The following is a 17,902-nucleotide window of genomic DNA, read 5'->3' on the forward strand; positions in this document are numbered from 1 at the left end:
CATTTTACTCCGAAATTTCAAATGTAATGATAGGATTTTCTAACAGAAACAGAAATTCCATCAAATTTGCATGAAAACACCTGAACGTCGCAAAGTGTTAGTTTCAGGCGTTCTGAAGCCTGTAACTTCAGTTTGGCTCAACATTTTTGAGGAAATTAGATGTCGTCTGAAAGAAAATATCTTGTTGATTGAGGACAAAATATAGTCATGATAAATTTGTTTTTGCTGCTTTCGATATGGGGCGCTAAGTCAGAAGTTCATTGTTTTGTTCATTTTACTCCGAAATTTCAAATCTAATGATAGGATTTTCTTAACAGAAACAGAAATTCCATCAAATTTGCATGAAAACACCTGAAGGTCGCAAAGTGATAGTTTCAGGCGTTCTGGAGTTATGGCCGAAAGAAGATATTCTTCAACTGATGCACTGCGAAAAATTAAATTGTGTATTAAGTTCTGACAGAAATAGAAATCCCATCAAATTTGTATGAAAAAACCAAAAGGTCGCAAAGCGATAGCTTCAGGCGTTCTGGAGTTATGGACGAAAACAGATATTCTTCAACTGATGCACTGAAAAACTGAATTGTCTCTTCTTTCGGCCATAACTCCAGAACGCCTGAAGCTATCGCATTGCGACCTTTTGGTTTTTTCAGAAAAATTTGATGGGATTTCTGTTTCTGTTAGAACTTAAAGATACAATTTGGTTTTTCGCAGTGCATCAGTAGTAGAATATTTTCTTTCGGCCATAACTTCAGAACGCCTGAAATTATCGCTTTGCGACCTTCAGGTTTTTTCATGCAAATTTGATGGAACTTCTGTTTCTGTTGAGAAAATCCTATCATTACATTTTTCTACTCGACGGTAGCTATTACGCCCCCTAGCGGTAGAGGTATGAACTTCAAAATCATTTCCAGTGTGTTCTCTTGTACACTTCCGTGGTAAAATTTTTTACCGCAAGTCTCTACGATGAGTGGACCCTGAGATATAGCCGCTTTCCTCGCTTTTTTGCCCACCCTGTACATGAGTATGCCTTATCATCCGCAATTTTGTTAAAATTGAATATCTTTCCTTTTTGGATACTTATTTGAACCTAACCCACCTAACCTACAGAGTACAGACTCACCTAGCCCGCAGATCTACCTGCCACATGCACTTTTTTGTTATTGAGTATTATCTACAATCTATTAATTATATTCAGTAGTTATATTCCGAGTGCTCGCCAAATACTCGAATTTTCCTGACTGCACGAAGTGCAGGAGTTCATATAGGAAAATATTCGATAAATTGGCAAGCACGAGAGGGTTAGGTATATGGTGAACTATTTCCCAAAAAAATCGCACTAAATTTTAATTGTTCAAATACTAACTTCGTTCGTCTCCTCCTCATCGCTATTCATGATCTCGTTTGCTATGTTTTTGGGTGCACTAAGGGGTACTAGGTATATGTTTTTGCACAGGTCTGTACTCTTATTTTCACTCCATTACAGACGGGTGAGAAGGACACAAAACAGGCAATGCCTAGGTGATTCTCGCCTGTCCATGGAAATTTTGATGTAATTTAGTTTATTATAATTATAAAATTTTGTACAGACTATTGGTCGAAATATATTTGATTCGATTTGAATACAAGTGCAAAAAAAAAACTAACTGGTATTTCAAATAAATAAAATTTTTTTGACAATCATCCCTAATGTTTCCGAGGTTTAAAACGTCATAAAAATATTCACCTATAGGACATGTGCCAATACCCGGATATTTTCACGCTGCATTGATATTCGAAAATATTTGTTCGTTGCTAAGTGATTTGTATCATATGCGTTAATATGATTGGTTGAAATAATAATTAAGACCGATATAAGACTATTGAGGTGCTATATCTTTACAGTGCTTTTGTATGGTGTCGAAGCATAGACATTAACAGAAGTGTCCTGCAGGAAATTAGAGTTGTTTATAATGGGTTCTGCCGTCGTATTCTGAAGATCTCATGGGTGGACCACATCACCATTGAAGAAGTTCTTAGGAGATTCAACAAGGGGAAATAGAGTTATACTCCAGGGAAAATTCAGGAAAAAGGAGAGCAAAAAAGAGCGTAGTAAAAGTAGATAGGCACCAAAATAAGAAGAAGCGATGATGAAAGCTACAACTCACTTGCTTGGGAAATAGTAGGTATATTTTATCACCAGTCCTGAAAGTGGGTGCTAACTTCGCAGTTGAAGGGTGCTGTTCTTCTTTTTAGTTTAGGTTACTAACAAAATTTTTAGTTCTTAAAAAGTACTATTGGAAGGAATAGAAATATATATAATTTTTGAAAAAGTGGGTACTAACTCCGCATTTCAGGGGTTTTAGTTTTCTATTATAGGTTAAGTTACGAACGAAAATTTTTGTGTTTACAAACCGTTACTAAGGATGAACTGAACTTTCAAACTGAATTATTTTTCTAAGAAATATTAAAAGAATCGAGAAAAATCGTATTTTTGCACCCCAGCGGAATGCAATATTTTTCTACCAGTATTCTTGATGTACAAACAAAAATGTTTGTGTTACAAATAGTTACTAACGAGTTACAAACTAATGCAAAAAAATTCTACATTTTCGAAAAAGTGGATGCTAACTTCACGGATACTTTATTTTTCCATGCGCGATATTCGATATTCATTATATCTGAAGAAAATGACAATATCATATTCAAAATTCATTTAATTTAGTTGTTTATACATTTCAATATTAAGGTATCTGTAGAATTGGTCGATTCGCAGCAATTATTCTTCAACGACACTGATGAAACAGTAGATATTCATTCAGTTCTCGAAGTTCTTGGACCGTTTTCGATGGTTGATGAACCGCTTAGCTTATGGGAGACCTCTATTTTCCTATTAATATATTCTTCAATGTACCCTTCCCCGCAGTTGAAGATCACCATCCTCCTTGTCTTAATCAAGTATCCAGTGTAGACTCCAGAGTGACTACTCTTTAGATTTTGAGGTCTATGCATATTTGCCGTATTGGTTGTTGATCCTGCTCTCAGTAAAATAAATCGCTCAGTTACGTGGCTTAAATAGACAATTGAATGGTTGGCGAGTTGTACAAATGTCGTCATTCTCTGTAGAGAGAGTAGAAATATCTTGAAATTAGTCAAATTTGACTGGAATAATTTTTATTTCTTCTCATCTATTGAACGAATCGAATACGCAACGAGAGTCATGATTGTTAGAAATTCAATGTTTCTGCAACAAAGGTCAAATCCTAACCAAAATTAATTTCTGAATTTTCTGTTATTTGTAATAACAGTGTTGTGAATATTGATAAATTTTGGTATTGATTATTATGATCGAATTGTGTTATATAATTTCGTTTTTATTTCGAATTAAGTCATTTTTGAAGGGAAATTGAGATAAGAGATCGGTGAAAATTTTCCGGTGCTCTAATTTACTTTCGGTGCGCTAAACAGCTTGATTTTCTTCGATATCTCCATTATGAAAAACTTCAGGACAATTGAGTTATGCAAAAGTCTTTAAAAAAAATGGCTGGTTTTGCAGCCATTGAAATATATTATCTTTGAGCTGAGCTGTATACCCTATTGATGAAATAGATATTTGCAAAAAATGTGGACTACATAGATTCTTTACTAAAGCTCCTCTAATGATACTCGAAATACAAACTTTTCTGTAGCATAACTGAGTGTGAAATATTTTAAACCTTGAAATATTTTCCTTCCTTCTAATTCTTCAATCTACATTCCAAGAATTAGAAGAATCAATGTTTATAAGCTATCGACTTTTTATACAATTTTTCGCAAATACTTTCTGAAGTTTCGTGCGAAATACTCTACACAACTCATGAAGTAATAAGTAAACTGCAAAAATAGTAATATTATCAAACATCTAACTCCATCTGAAGCACATAAGAGCTTTTTCCATCGAATATACTCAAATTGAAAAAGGCATCATATAATTAGGATGAATATATAAAAAATAAGCAACCAAATTGAACTATTCAACTATTTCAAAGTAGATTCTTAATCTTAACTACGATGAAGTTCTTCAGTATCTCCAAGCTGGTCTGTGATCAGCAGAACCCCTTCTCTTATAAATGAATTTATCAAGATCATTTAGGCGAGACGTGGTGTTTGATCTTGAGCGAATTTTTATCAGTGCATCTTGCTTAGATATTCTTCTTTGTAAGTTTTCTTCAATCGAAGATGATCGCTTCAGCTCTGCAACTGGCTCTGAGCCTTCGGAACTCTCAACTGGCTTTTCTGGAATGGGCTTCTCATCTTTCGTAAGAAATATTATATTTTCTTTCACTTTTTGAATTGCTTGCTCTATCTTCGAGTACTTCTCCCTCAGAGATAGCTGAATACCTCTGTGCACACTTGGCACTAAGTAAAATTTTCTAGTCATTGTGGAAATCAGGGTTGGCTGACTCGAGAAATGTGCTATAGTGAGAAGAGATGAGATATCCTCACGTTGTGCGTAGTTCTGGAAATTACTACATAATGAGTCCATATACTCGACTGAACCTTTGAGATCTGAAATGTTACAAAATTATGAAATTCTAATCTAAAAAACTCTAGTTTTATTCTATAAGATACTACAAAAGAATGTTTATATTTTTTTCATCTAGTAAAGAGAACATCTATCACATTTCCCAAATAATATCGTTCAAATATAGGTACTCCTGAAATATCTTCATTGAAATCAAGGGCGTATAGATCCTTTTTTTTCTTGGGAGGTAATCGAAAAAAAAATTTTTACGTTTACTCATATCTGTAATGTGAGAAAAAGAGGTTTTAATAACGATCTTTGAACTAAATTACTCAAAATATTTTTTTAATTTCCAATTCGATTGTTCTTGCCTTATACTGGATTTTCCTAAAATGGAGTTACGAATGAAAATGGGAGATTCCTTGGATAATTTCAAGAATAGAATTTCCCATAAACATGAGCCCGCATACGCTTTTGTTTTCGAGATACAGGGTGATTCTTGTATAGTCGTACTTTTTAGTGATGCATTTGTATATCAGTTTATCGAATCTTCATTAATTTTCGCTACAGAATGGGTAAATGAGTACCAAAACTTATAATTAATTCATCAGAGCTTACTACCTGGATGTTTATAATAATTTGGTTTTTTCTGAGGTTTAATCCAGAACTTTTTTTTATTTTTTTTCTCGAAATCGATATCAACAAACCAAAAAGTGTAATACTTGATCAGAGTTTATTTTTACATTTTTCTTAAGTAACAGTGCTTCACCAAAAAATAGTTCTGGAGGGAATAAGCGGGCACCCTTCCATAAAAAGATCACCCTGTAGATTTGCATACAAAATGAGCATATCACAAGATAAATACTTCAAATTGGAACATCTATGCCAATTCAAGTGGAATATCTTGTGAAGAAAAAGTGCTATTAGAAAAAAACTTTAACTTTAACACCGGTATCTCAAAAACAAAGCATTTACATGTTATACGACTTCTTTTCTTAAAATGATCCGAGAAATCTGTCATTTTCATTTGAAATTTTGTGACGAGAATGATGCAAAAAACCAAAAATAACGGGTAAGTGTATACCGATGACGAATTCAAAAATCACAGATGGCAAATGAGGGGCATCACTGACAAAGCGGATAGATAAAAGAAAATAATCAATCTCGGACATTATAAATTTTGTGAGTTAATTTTAAATTTGGTTCAACACCGCCGAAAAAAATTCATAAGAGTTTAATCAGCACTGAATACAAGCTAATGAGATTATCCAAAATTTTACAAAAGCTGTTGCTGTCATTCATAAGAATATCAGAGTTTTATCGTAATATATTGAGTATGTCATATTTGTCTTGAGGCGGTCACAGTAAGAAATGCATCTTGAATTAATTATTTCATGGAGAAGTCGAATGATGCCCTTCAAAATTGGTAGAATAACAGAAATATGATACATTCCGGATCAAAGGGGTTACGACTCCCCCAAAATAGAACCACCTAACACTCAATATGCATTTCAAGCAGACAATGTACGAAATAGTTCCATCAAAAAACTTGAAGCCCATGACGGTGACCAACCCCCCCTCGCAAAATTTAAGGCTAGGACCGCCCTTGTTGTATTCGATATTTATTTTATTAAATCTCATTGTAATATAAACTTCTGAAAAGATTTTATGAAATTTAATTAATAAGCTATTTTTCATTCCACATACCATCATTATGTTTGAATACTATCAACATATCAGCCTCAACAGGTATATTGTACGAAAATATTCCACTAGATATTTTACTGACTGGAAGGGCATCTTCCACTGTATTTTCCAAATGTTTTATACCCTAAAATGGGAAATTGTAGTCATTCAGAAGCAATAATATTTAAGCATTACAGAATCATCTTGAATTCTCAATGACACTCCCTGGAAAAAATAATTTCAGACTCAAATATGAGCATAAATTCATCTCCTTACATTGAATATGAAAATTTTTGGTTTATCCCGGAATAGTGGACATTTCGACGAAACAAATCTACTCCATATCTCCATCAATTTAACTGAAGAACCATCTCTCAGTGAAAATTTTTTATCATCTCTTAGTGAGCCCCAAAAAAGTATAATCAAACAAGACTTCTGGTCGGTTCCATTCCCAACTGAAATTAACGTACATTAGTATTCTATAGAACTATATAGGACTACGTTTTAGTTATAGTTGAATAATTAGTAATTAATTTAGTACCTTAATGTGTTATTACACAAGTGGTAACATATAAAAATTCTGACATAAAACATTGCATCTAGTAAAATGCAGCAATTAACACTATAAGGTCTCCAATTTCACGAACTATTCCAATTTTCTGGCAACACCAAACCGGAAATCCATTTTAGGGTTTGATAATAATAAAAATAATAATTTTTATTTTTTATGTTGAATGTACAGAGCATATAACAAAAGAAAACGTCAAAATAAACATATTCAGAAATATAATAGCAATTCTTATCTAAAGGTAATGACTTGACCCTCTTCTTGAAAATAAATAAACAACAAATGAAAAACAAATATTACGGATTTTACAACACAACAAATCTATGTGCTCAGTCCATCGACATCGAGAATTCATAACAACAGCCAGAAGCTTTGTGTGTTCAACGAAATGAATCTCGCCATGAGTATCTGAATCACATTGTCTATCACCCTTGTTACACTCAATGAGAAATGTACTGCAATTGATCAACGATTTATTCTTTTTTAACCATTGAATAATATCATTGCAAATATTTGCAACAGTGATTTTGACTTGTTCTATATCAGTGCCAGAAACAGGAATATTTGTATCATCCGCAAAACATACTATATTACATGAAGTTGACTTCTTTTTCACAAATTTTAGAAGATCATTACATAAAATCACATACAGCTTTGGGCCTAGAATCGACCCCTGAGGAACACCTGCACTAATATATCTCATAGTACTTAAAACTCCACCGATCTTTACAACCTGAAACTTAGCTGTCAGATCAAATTGGAACCTATCCAGACTTAAGGTTGTAGACTACTTTGCGCTGAAACTGCAATTCCGCTAGATGGAGCTACCCGAAAATTTTTGGTAGATTTGTACCTGGCACACCCATTCAAGTTGAAGAACCGCCTGTTTGGTATTTATTGCCCCTAATAAAATCTCAACTCTCGATGAAGCCCAGCAAAGAGTAAATTTGTGTTTCTGTAAACTTTAGAAATTCAGTTCAGTTAAGATACAGTGGCGTATCCTAGGGGGGGGGGGATAAGGGGGATATATCGGGTGTCCCAAGGTGAGTGGCCTATTAGATTATTATGGAAACTATTGATGGTAAAGATTTCAAATTTTGTGGATAGATATTTGGCCATGTAAGGTACATTTTTAAAATAATTTCACATTTCCAGTGTTGCCGGATGTACGACAATTTGGCAACAACTTTGTTATTTTAAATGGGACATCCGGTATTTCTATTTTTTTATGATACTCCATAAAATATTAAATCTATTCACTCTCACTTTTCCATCCCTATCTTCAACGGTTTTTGAGTTATTAATTATTTTTCGAAATTTTAGATCAAATTGGGGTATTACGAAAATGACTCTAGTTCGCTCAATATTTGAGATTTAAGTCAGAAATTTTGCAAGTCGTTAGATATTGATCTGATCTGTGTGACTGCTTTTGAATTATGGTTGTCAATAATACAGGACGGACCAAAAAAAATCATCATTTGCCAAGTTACAAAATTGTAAAAAAGTCTATTTTTTCAAATTAGACACCTAGTATATTTTTCAATTTTTGGAATCAGTACAACACACTCTACAATTTTTCTATTCACGTCCCTATACCTATCTCAACTGGATTACGAGTTATATGCGTTATATGTGTATATCCTTCTTGAGCCATTATTTATAGAAAAACCTCGGAACAAAACACCTGTTAGGCAATAATTATTTATTTTGACATTTATGGATTGAACTGATTCGTTGATATATCGATCTATAAGCGACATAGAGAAAATAACAATACAAAAGAAAATAACGCTTATTGAATCAATGTGAAATCTAATAAACGCATATAACTCGGAATCCAGTTGAGATAGGTATAGGGACGTGAATAGAAAAATTGTAGAGAGTATTGTACTGATTCCAAAAATTGAAAAATATACTAGGTGTCTAATTTGAAAAAATAGACTTTATTACAATTTTGTAACTTGGCAAATGATGATTTTTTTTGGTCCGTCCTGTATTATTGATAACCATAATTCAAAAGCAGTGACACAGATCAGATCAATATCTAACGACTTGCAAAATTTCTGACTCAAATCTCAAATATTGAGCGAACTAGAGTCATTTTCGTAATACGCCAATTTGATCTAAAATTTCGAAAAATAATTAATAACTCAAAAACCGTTGAAGGTAGGGATGGAAAAGTAAGAGTGAATAGATTTAATATTTTATGGAGTATCATAAAAAAATAGAAATACCGGATGTCCTATTCAAAATAACAAAGTTGTTGCCAAATTGTCGTACATCCGGCAACACTGGAAATGTAAAATTATTTCAAAAATGTACCTTACATGGCCAAATATCTATCCACAAAATTTGAAATCTTCACCATCAATAGTTTCCATAATAATCTAATAGGCCACTCACCTTGGGACACCCGATATACCCCCCAGAAGGAATATACATTATATGTAACAACCTTATATATCACAATCTTATTATGAGTAAGCAAAATTCTTTGGAAAACTTCTTCAAAAGAAGGAAAATTTGTTATATTTGTTTAGTTATATATTACTAAATAAGATAATTACTGTAAATATTGTGAATACAGAAATGACAATGAACCACTGTCATGGACGTATATCGAATATGGATAATAGAAAAAAATATATGATTATCTCTGAGTGTATGATTTCACAGAGAAAATCATAAATAGTGCATATTGAGATTTCTAGAATGAAAAATTCGAGAAGCTTTTGAGTTCTCATTTTATGCGCCTTTGGAGACCACAAAAGTGGGTATAGGAATATAAGACATGTGATTTATTAGGTTATTGTTGTCGGTTTGTTTATTTGGATGAGAATTTCTGATATTCTACTGAAATTCAAAATGATTATTTGACATTTGACACGTAAAAAAATTAGTGAAGGCAATAAGAAAAGAGTAACAGAATAGAAAAAAAAGATTGTATTTTGTTCTGTCTATCGGAACACTTGGGGTTTTTACAGATATATTCAGCTCATCTAAGTTCAATATTTAATAATTTTTTCAAATCGGATAAACTCGCTCGGCCATGTATAAGTATTGATCTTTTAATTTTTTTTGTAGTGATAAATTGAAATGAAATTTCATACAAATTGCAATTGTTCGTATGGTTGGTTGTCATGGAAATGTATATGTCCATAATAATTGTAGTTTGAAATTTTTTTTTTCCCATTAATCATTTCTGATGATGCCTAAGCATGAAAGTACTTACTTTGCTGCGTAGGCAGGAAAAGTAATACTTTACTGATTGATATGTGTCTGCAAAATTGAAATTTGTTGTCAATCGGAGAAAAAATATTTTATAAGTGTATTTAAATTTCAAGAACTTTTTTTGGTAAGCGAGGGAAAGCCCTACGCGTTGAAGCATAAGTTCAAGATTCTGGCTCGCGAACTTGCATACTTGCATTCCTCTTGGAATTCTCCCATCTATTTATTACACTGAGATGGTCAAATGTCAAAATCATCTGATTGAAAGATATAAAGACATGATATTTTTTTATACGTTTTATGAACTGAATAGAATGAAATTTACATACTTTTTTATATTTATCATTTCGATTTGCCTAATTCAATGATGGAATAAAATATGGCATATATTTGGATGAACTTCTACCATGTGAATCAGGAAAATTGAGAAATTTTAGACCATACTTCTTTCTGACATTGTGGGGACAGAACAGGATTTAATGTAACAATGAGTTGGACTCGTTAATATCTCAAGGAAATATAATATACATATAAATAATTGCTTATAGGAATCAGCAATACTCTTATTGGCTATAGGTGAAGATAAGTAATATTCGATTCAATCATCTTTTGAATTGGTAATATTTCTTTTACTTCAGGTAGAAAAATTCTCAATATTTTTCACAATTCTTTGCTTTAAATTCAAATTTGGAATAACGATTTAACGTTCAACTCTTCGAGTTGAAAGAGATGTATATTGTTCTCTTTTTCTAGGGCAATAAATCAAGAGAGTTGAGTTAACGAAAAAGATTATTTAAAAAAAATATTGCAATTTCTTAAACTTTTATGACATGAAATTTTCAAGGAGGTATGTATACAAGAATGGCTTCACGAAGCGAAAAATTTTTACTATAAATTTTTTCAAGTTAATATTAATGAAGGAAGTACGAGAAAATTTTCTTAATCAAGAATTGCCTATTTTCAGGGTTAAATTTAAATGGTAAATATTGTAGATAGAGTTTCGGGAATAGGGAGTTTTTCAAAAGAAATTTTTTTTTTTGAGAATTTTTTGTCAGATTTCTGAAATATTAATAATTTTCCATATTTCGGCAAAAATCCAGATACCTTTTTTTCATCTTAATTTCTTTATGACTTTTGAAATTTTCTTTATGATACTAAGCGCTCAAAATGTACTTCTCCAGACATCATTACGAATAAAATCAGCTAGCATATATATTTTAGGAACAGTATCGTTTCTAATTCTAACAATGATTTCATAACAAGTTTTCTACCTTTCCCTATTCTTCAGTGCAATATTGTCATAAACTAGTAATGTACACAATTTTAGCCAATCAGAGAAACCCTACCCTCGTAAATCATAAAAGTGTCATTCATCTCGAGCCATAAAATACAGTCCAAGATTCTATTGGCGTTCATGTTGCAAAAAGGCGTAAACCTTTGGGAGGCGTTCCAAAAAGCATAATTCCATATGAAAATCATCTACAATTAGAGCAAATCAAGCAATTTTAAAAAAATTTTTGCACCAATTCAAAACACATAATATCACTGAACATTTGTGGATGAGTTACTTGAAATAAGAAGTCTCTCTGAAGCTGAATAGTCATTTAAAGAAAGTGTTCAATTTCAAAGTTCGATTTGCGGAATACTATCGATTTTTTTTTGGAAATCGAGACGGGATCTTCAAGTTCACTATATCACGTCATTGTTCACTCAAAAAATGAAATGAATCCGACCTGTACTTTGGAATTGGAATGCACTGAAATTAGCACTGAAATAGCAGTGGTATGAACAAGGTATTGAACACCCTTAAGCTAGGTTGACATGGGTAGTGCATTGCGTTAAATGATTTTACGCCTTATTTACGGGCGACGAAACGACGTATATTCGTTTTATGTTGTTTCTTCGTGGGCACAAAGGGATGCCGACCAGCCCTGATGACTGCACATGTCTTTCTGCGTCAATCTAGATATTTATGACTATGATGCGGCTCCTTTTTGTTGGGAATTAACTTTGTCGGTATTCCTGCCTGTTGTTTATGACCGAATTAAATCTCATTCCGAATTTCTAAACATGTGATTTCTGTTGATCAATCACAAAACGTTTGTGGCTCTATTTTCATAGGACTTTTTTCATCCAAGGAATCTCGTTTTTTCGTTTTCTCTTGCCCTTAATATTTTCACAAAAGTTTTTGTCTGAGAATATTTTTATATAGTTAGGCTATATGCAGGGTATCCCGGGAAGAATGCGACAAATGAATACATAAATGGAGGTCATCATGGGGGACTCATATCAAAAACGCCATTTGCTATATACAGGGTGATGTTAATCTCATAAGTGAAATTTCACAGTTCAATAACTCTTTAACTAATCGACCGAATAATTTCAAATTTTGAAGAGTAGTCACTCTACTATCGCCTTCCTTCAATATTTCTGAAATCGCGAACATTGGCGAAATTAATTTATAATATAATTGTGCCAAATTATGATGGTCAGATTTTTAGAAAAAATCAACAGTTTTTCCCTCATATGCAGAAAATAAGAAAAATCAGTGGTAACCCTGTGTGGGAAGTTTGTCCAGCACCTTTTTCGAAAAAAAAAATCGAAAGTCCAAATGTGCTGGGTCAACTTTACTCACAACAAAAAATTGTGCTACACTCATGTAAAGGTAAGTATTCCGTAGAAATTTCCACAAAAAATTAATCAAAAACAAAAAAATTATAAAAAGTTGAACCAGTTTTGGTCTTTTCGACCGAGATTTGTTTTATACACTTTGATGTCTTGGATTTGTACACATATTTCAATCGAAAATTCTTGACGTCAAAGGAAATACTTTTTTTCTTAACCATTTTTCCGAATCGGCTCGGTTGAAAAAATATGAGCTTTTGAAAATCCATAAAGAAAATGTTATTTTCAGTTATATCTCGAAAATGGAATGGATTTGGTGGAAATGAATATGGTTTTTACTGACATAATGAATCTTTTCCGAACATGACATTCCATCAAAGTCCGGTATACTAAGTGAGAAAAAAAGACGAATCGGAAGAAATAGTGAAGAAAAAAAGTGTTTCTTTTGACCTCGGGAATCTTCGGTTCAAATATATGTACCAGCAAAGACTCACTCTGTATAGTTGGGCTACTATATACATATTTCTGCTGACTGATATCTGTCAGATTTTCAAACAATATACTGATAACTGATTTCCATCCTTTGAAGAAAAAGTAGAGTTATTTCTGACAATCTGATCAGAACAAGACAACTGCACAAATGTAGCAAAAGTATCTGAATCAATTTTCGCCGAAGAAAAACGAAAGTGCAGGACTGACTTTCTTCAATTTTTTTTTACGGAAATGTCAGGGGCACAACTTCCCATAAGTGCAGCACAATTTTTACACATATTTTTATAAGAAAAATCGAAATACAGATGTGCTGGGATGAGATTTTTCTAATTTTTGAGTGTTCCTGTGAAACCAAAAAAATTTATGAAATGAGTTCTGGCCTAGCTTTTAATTGAATTTTGTAATATTCAGTACATGTAGTAAAAATTTATTTCATCCGTTGAATCCCAATAACATGTTTTGAGAAATATTTTCAAAGTCGTATTTAACAAAAAAAAATCAATTTAACAAAGTATCACAAACCTAGTACAGCTCAATTCATTACAAAAAAAAAAATCGAAAATAACCCTTGTCTACTTCCACTATGGTCGCTCAAAGACCACGAAACACGTTATAGTTATTTATGTATCAAGGGAGTTAAGAGGGTTTTAACCACAGAGGGCAACAGATTTCAATCCCGAGGGACGTAAGTCCCGAGGGATTGTTGCGTTGCCCGAGGTGGTTAAAATCCAATAACCCACAAGATAGATAATTAATTTTATTTCATACTGCATGAAATATAAAAACCAAATTGTTTTGGTTTTCAGAACAAAACGAATTATCTTTATTAAGAATTAAGTAGGCATGGTTGCCATGGAAATGTCACTGACAACATTGTAGATATTTGTCATATCGTGTTTCTCATCATATTCAAATTTGTGAAAATGAATGCAAACTCAGAGAGAATTGAGATTTCAAGAGATTTGTTGGAAAAGGCTGAAAAAGCTCGTTCTGTACTACTACCGACAAAGTCGGAACTTAAGTACAAAAAGGAATATGACAAATTTCTGCAGTGGATGGAAGTTAACCGTATGGATAGTAAAAACACGAGTGAAACTGTAATGTTGGCGTATTTTCAAGAGATGGTATCTATTAATTCTTTTAGTCTAATATGTGAATTGGTTTATTTTTCTTACAGTCTGAATTGTATAGTCCTAATTCGCTGTGGACTAAGTGGTCAATGCTAAAATTGATGATGAGAATACATGATGACATAGATGGAAGTAAATTTCACGAATTGGAAGCGTTTCTCAAACGCAAAAGTAAAGGCTATGAGCCAAAAAAGTCTCAAGTGTTTAGTCGGGAAGATATTGTCAAATTTTTGAAGAATGCGTCTGATCAAAAATACTTACTTCATAAGGCATGTAATGCAAACTGTAACGATTGCACATTTATTGTTCTGTTTCACAGGTAGTTTTGATTATGGGTTATTTCGGGGGCTGTAGATGTCAAGAACTTTTGAATATGAAAATTAATCACATCGAAGATAGGGGCTCTGTTATGGTGGTTGACATTCCGGAAAGTAAAACAGATATTCGTAAGAGATTTACTATTGTGGAAGAAAACGAGTGCTCTGCATTGAGTCTAGTGAGGAAGTATATGCTTCTACGTCCATCGGGCCCGGAAAGATTTTTTCTAACGTATCGAGGAAAACGTTGCTCAGTTCAACCGGTTGGAAAAAATACATTCGGGAAAATTCCAAGCAAAATTGCTAGTTTTTTGGAATTGTCGAATCCAGAAGCATTCACAGGACATTGTCTGCGAAGGACTTCTGCGACTGCCTTGGTCAATGCAGGAGCAAATATGACAACATTGAAGAGACATGGTGGATGGCGAAGTTCAACGGTGGCAGAAGGGTATTTGGCCGACAGCATGGAATTGAAAAACAAAACTGCAAGAATGTTAGCTGGCATGTCAGATGAAAGGAGGGAAACAACTTCATGTTTGAATACAGTCATTAACAGTGACAACCGTTTAATAGAAAATCCTTGCAATTCGGGTAACAACAACAACAACAATGGTAAATTCGACAAATGTCGGTTTATTTTTGTGAACACTTTAGAGGGAGTTAAAGATCTATAACTGCCCTGTTTAACTCCCAAGGGAGTTATGACAATGTTTATAGTTACGGTAACTAAGCATTTATGCCTTTGTAATGTATCAGTATGAAATAAAATATCTAACATGTTTGATATCCCATTTTACGTTCGTGTCGCCTTCGAAACCGTCCGTTTCGAGAATAGTTTCACAACTCGAGTCGATCTCCACACATAACTAACCTCGCTTGTGCTTCACTACCCGTGTCAACTAGGATAAATCGTTCATTTCGTGAATATCTGCACGACTGTTCCGTTGACACGGGTCGTTTTCCATGTATTCTTGAACCACAGCTGTGATCCACTAGCCATGTCAATCTAGCTTGAGACACCCATAGTCGAGCGTTCGGATCATTCGTAGTTGTGACACCAATCACAAATTGTTAATTTTTAATAAAAAATAGCTTAACAAAACCCTTGTTTCAGTTACACTGCTCAATGTGCAATGAAATGTCCTTTAATTTGTTTTATGACCATCCATATATGCTTATTTGAAAAAAACAGTAGAGGGATGTGTGGAGCGTAAATTCAATTAAGCATAGGGAGGCCTGCTTTTAAAATTAAAAATCCATGGATTCGTGGATTTTCCTTGATAATAATTAGTAAAAGAATATTGGTCTGATTGCAGTTACTCTCTAATTACTAATTGTTAATTATTTCCTGATTTCTCAATGAAAAATGGCACAACCAATTATACTTTTAGCCACATCACTGAATAGGTAATAAAATTACCTTTCATTTGATGTATCACAATCCAAGATATTAATTTTTTAAGAATTGGATGTTGTAAACTTTCATTTTAGAATGATTATTATAGTATATGTTCTGTATTTATTTCTTTAGAACAATTCACTGACATTGATGTATGTTTGTCTACTAGTTAGACATCTTGTAACCTTGAAAATAAATATATTTCCATTTGAAAAAATTGAAAATTGAAAATCGATGGGTGCGAGGATTTTCCTCTATAATTCTTCTTACAAGAATTACTGACGAGTTACGTTACTACTGGTGCCTCGATACGGTTCAAGGAGTTATACTGTATTCTATTGTAGTGCGGGTAGAACGAATACTTGTTTTAGATCGCCAATTAATTTTATGTCCAGATTTTCAATTCCATAGCCAGCAGATGCGACATACATTATGATTCTCCCCGCTCAATAGAAGCTGCCTTTTTGAAGGAAACTGGTAATGTTCAGCCATTCTTAGGTAAAGTTTTTTTCTAATGTTATTTTTTAGTAATTTCTTGTTCTCAATATTATGTTGGTATTTTTAAATTATATTTTCTTGTAATCGGTTAATTTTACCTGTTGTAAAATAAAGGCTTATAATTATTATTATTATATACGGACATTTGCAGGTTCCATTCTGCATTAGGTTGTAGACTTATTTTATTTGAAGTATTTAAATGCTTCTACATGAAAAATATTGATTAATTCAAGCAAGCATTCTAATGTTCAATGTCTTATTATATTCCACCCTATATACTTCCCATTTATTTCTTATTCTTTGAGGATAAAGAGTTTTACTATTTACTATGTTTATTTAATGTGAATATAATAAAGTTACTAATTTTATTAATTCCGATACTCAAGAATATCGGGATGTCTGAGAGACATGATATGGAGGAACGAGCATATGACAGCAGAAAACAAAGTCCGCATTTACATATAAGACAGTGGTAAGTCCAATTTTAACGTATGCAGCTGAGACCCGAGCAGATTAGAAACAGCAAGAACAAAGTCACTACTTAGATCTACAGAAATGAGAATTCTGCGCACAATTAAGGGAGTAACATTACGAGACCAAATAAGGAGCAGCGTCATACGGGATGAGTTGAAGGTTCAGGATGTTGTTCAATTTGTACGATCAAGACGCCGAAACTGGAGGGACCACATAGACAGAATGGGAATTGATCGATTGGCAAAGTGGGCAAAGAACGAAAGACCCAACACTCGACGCCCTCCTGGTCGACCGCCGAAAAGATGGCTAGAGAGCTGGACATCTACGTCACAGGAGGCTGGATGAACAGAAAATAACAAGACAATAGTCTTAAGAAAAAGTGGAAGAAGAAGAAGAAGAACTAATTTTATTGGGTTAGGTTAGTGAATCCATTAGAACTCTTTGATTGTGTATTATTAATTATGAATAAATATGTATGTAGGAGTACTTTTTCATTTCACTAGATAATCTAAATATCTCACTTTCAGTGGAGTATCGGGAATCAGTTTAATAATAGAACAGTCTCACCTTTGAGCATTATTAGGACATTTAAGGGGATGAAGAAGTATACACATTCAGTACCTACTTACTTCTTTCTAATGCTGCAATCGCATCATTTCGTGAAGACAAGATATGAATATTTTTTTCCCTTACGATATAACCTAATGATCTCATGCAATCTACGAATTTCCTCTCCATATGTTCTTTGAAAACGAAAATATGCACTGAAGCATGTTCATTTCTATCGTTTTGGTATTCATCAGGAATTAGCTCAGTCGAGGGCTTCAAAAATATGTTACAGTCTTCTTCATCAACACTCATTGTTTAGATTGAAATGCACTCCACACAATTTTAATTAATACTGGTTCTCACAAAAACATATCATCATAGCATAGATAAGATTCGATATTGATTTTTTGTACGAAACACATCAATTAATCACCGATGAAATATCAGTTCTAAGTA

At 33.1% G+C, this 17,902-nt stretch overlaps 2 protein-coding genes across 3 annotated transcripts; one reads left to right on the forward strand and one right to left on the reverse strand.

Moving 5' to 3' along the window:
* Nucleotides 1-2,675: 2,675 nt before the first annotated feature.
* LOC123673162 lies at nucleotides 2,676-17,811 on the reverse strand. 2 transcript variants are annotated; one of them, XM_045607618.1, is made up of 5 exons: nucleotides 17,527-17,811; nucleotides 6,443-6,621; nucleotides 6,362-6,391; nucleotides 6,188-6,311; nucleotides 2,676-4,524 (listed from the first exon to the last, which is right to left on the reverse strand). In XM_045607618.1, exons 1-5 carry the CDS (start codon nucleotides 17,756-17,758, stop codon nucleotides 4,037-4,039), a joined length of 1,053 nt encoding a protein of 350 aa, XP_045463574.1. In that variant the 5' UTR covers nucleotides 17,759-17,811; the 3' UTR covers nucleotides 2,676-4,036. The 2 variants fall into 2 exon arrangements, with proteins under 2 accessions (XP_045463574.1, XP_045463575.1); XM_045607619.1 differs by lacking the exon at nucleotides 6,362-6,391 and having other exon boundaries at nucleotides 17,527-17,810.
* LOC123673163 lies at nucleotides 13,824-15,081 on the forward strand. Its single transcript, XM_045607620.1, has 2 exons — nucleotides 13,824-14,203; nucleotides 14,257-15,081. Exons 1-2 carry the CDS (start codon nucleotides 14,003-14,005, stop codon nucleotides 14,530-14,532), a joined length of 477 nt encoding a protein of 158 aa, XP_045463576.1. The 5' UTR covers nucleotides 13,824-14,002; the 3' UTR covers nucleotides 14,533-15,081.
* Nucleotides 17,812-17,902: the final 91 nt, after the last annotated feature.

This window comes from Harmonia axyridis, chromosome 2, assembly GCF_914767665.1.
Source record: "Harmonia axyridis chromosome 2, icHarAxyr1.1, whole genome shotgun sequence".
NCBI classification, from domain to species: domain Eukaryota; kingdom Metazoa; phylum Arthropoda; class Insecta; order Coleoptera; family Coccinellidae; genus Harmonia; species Harmonia axyridis.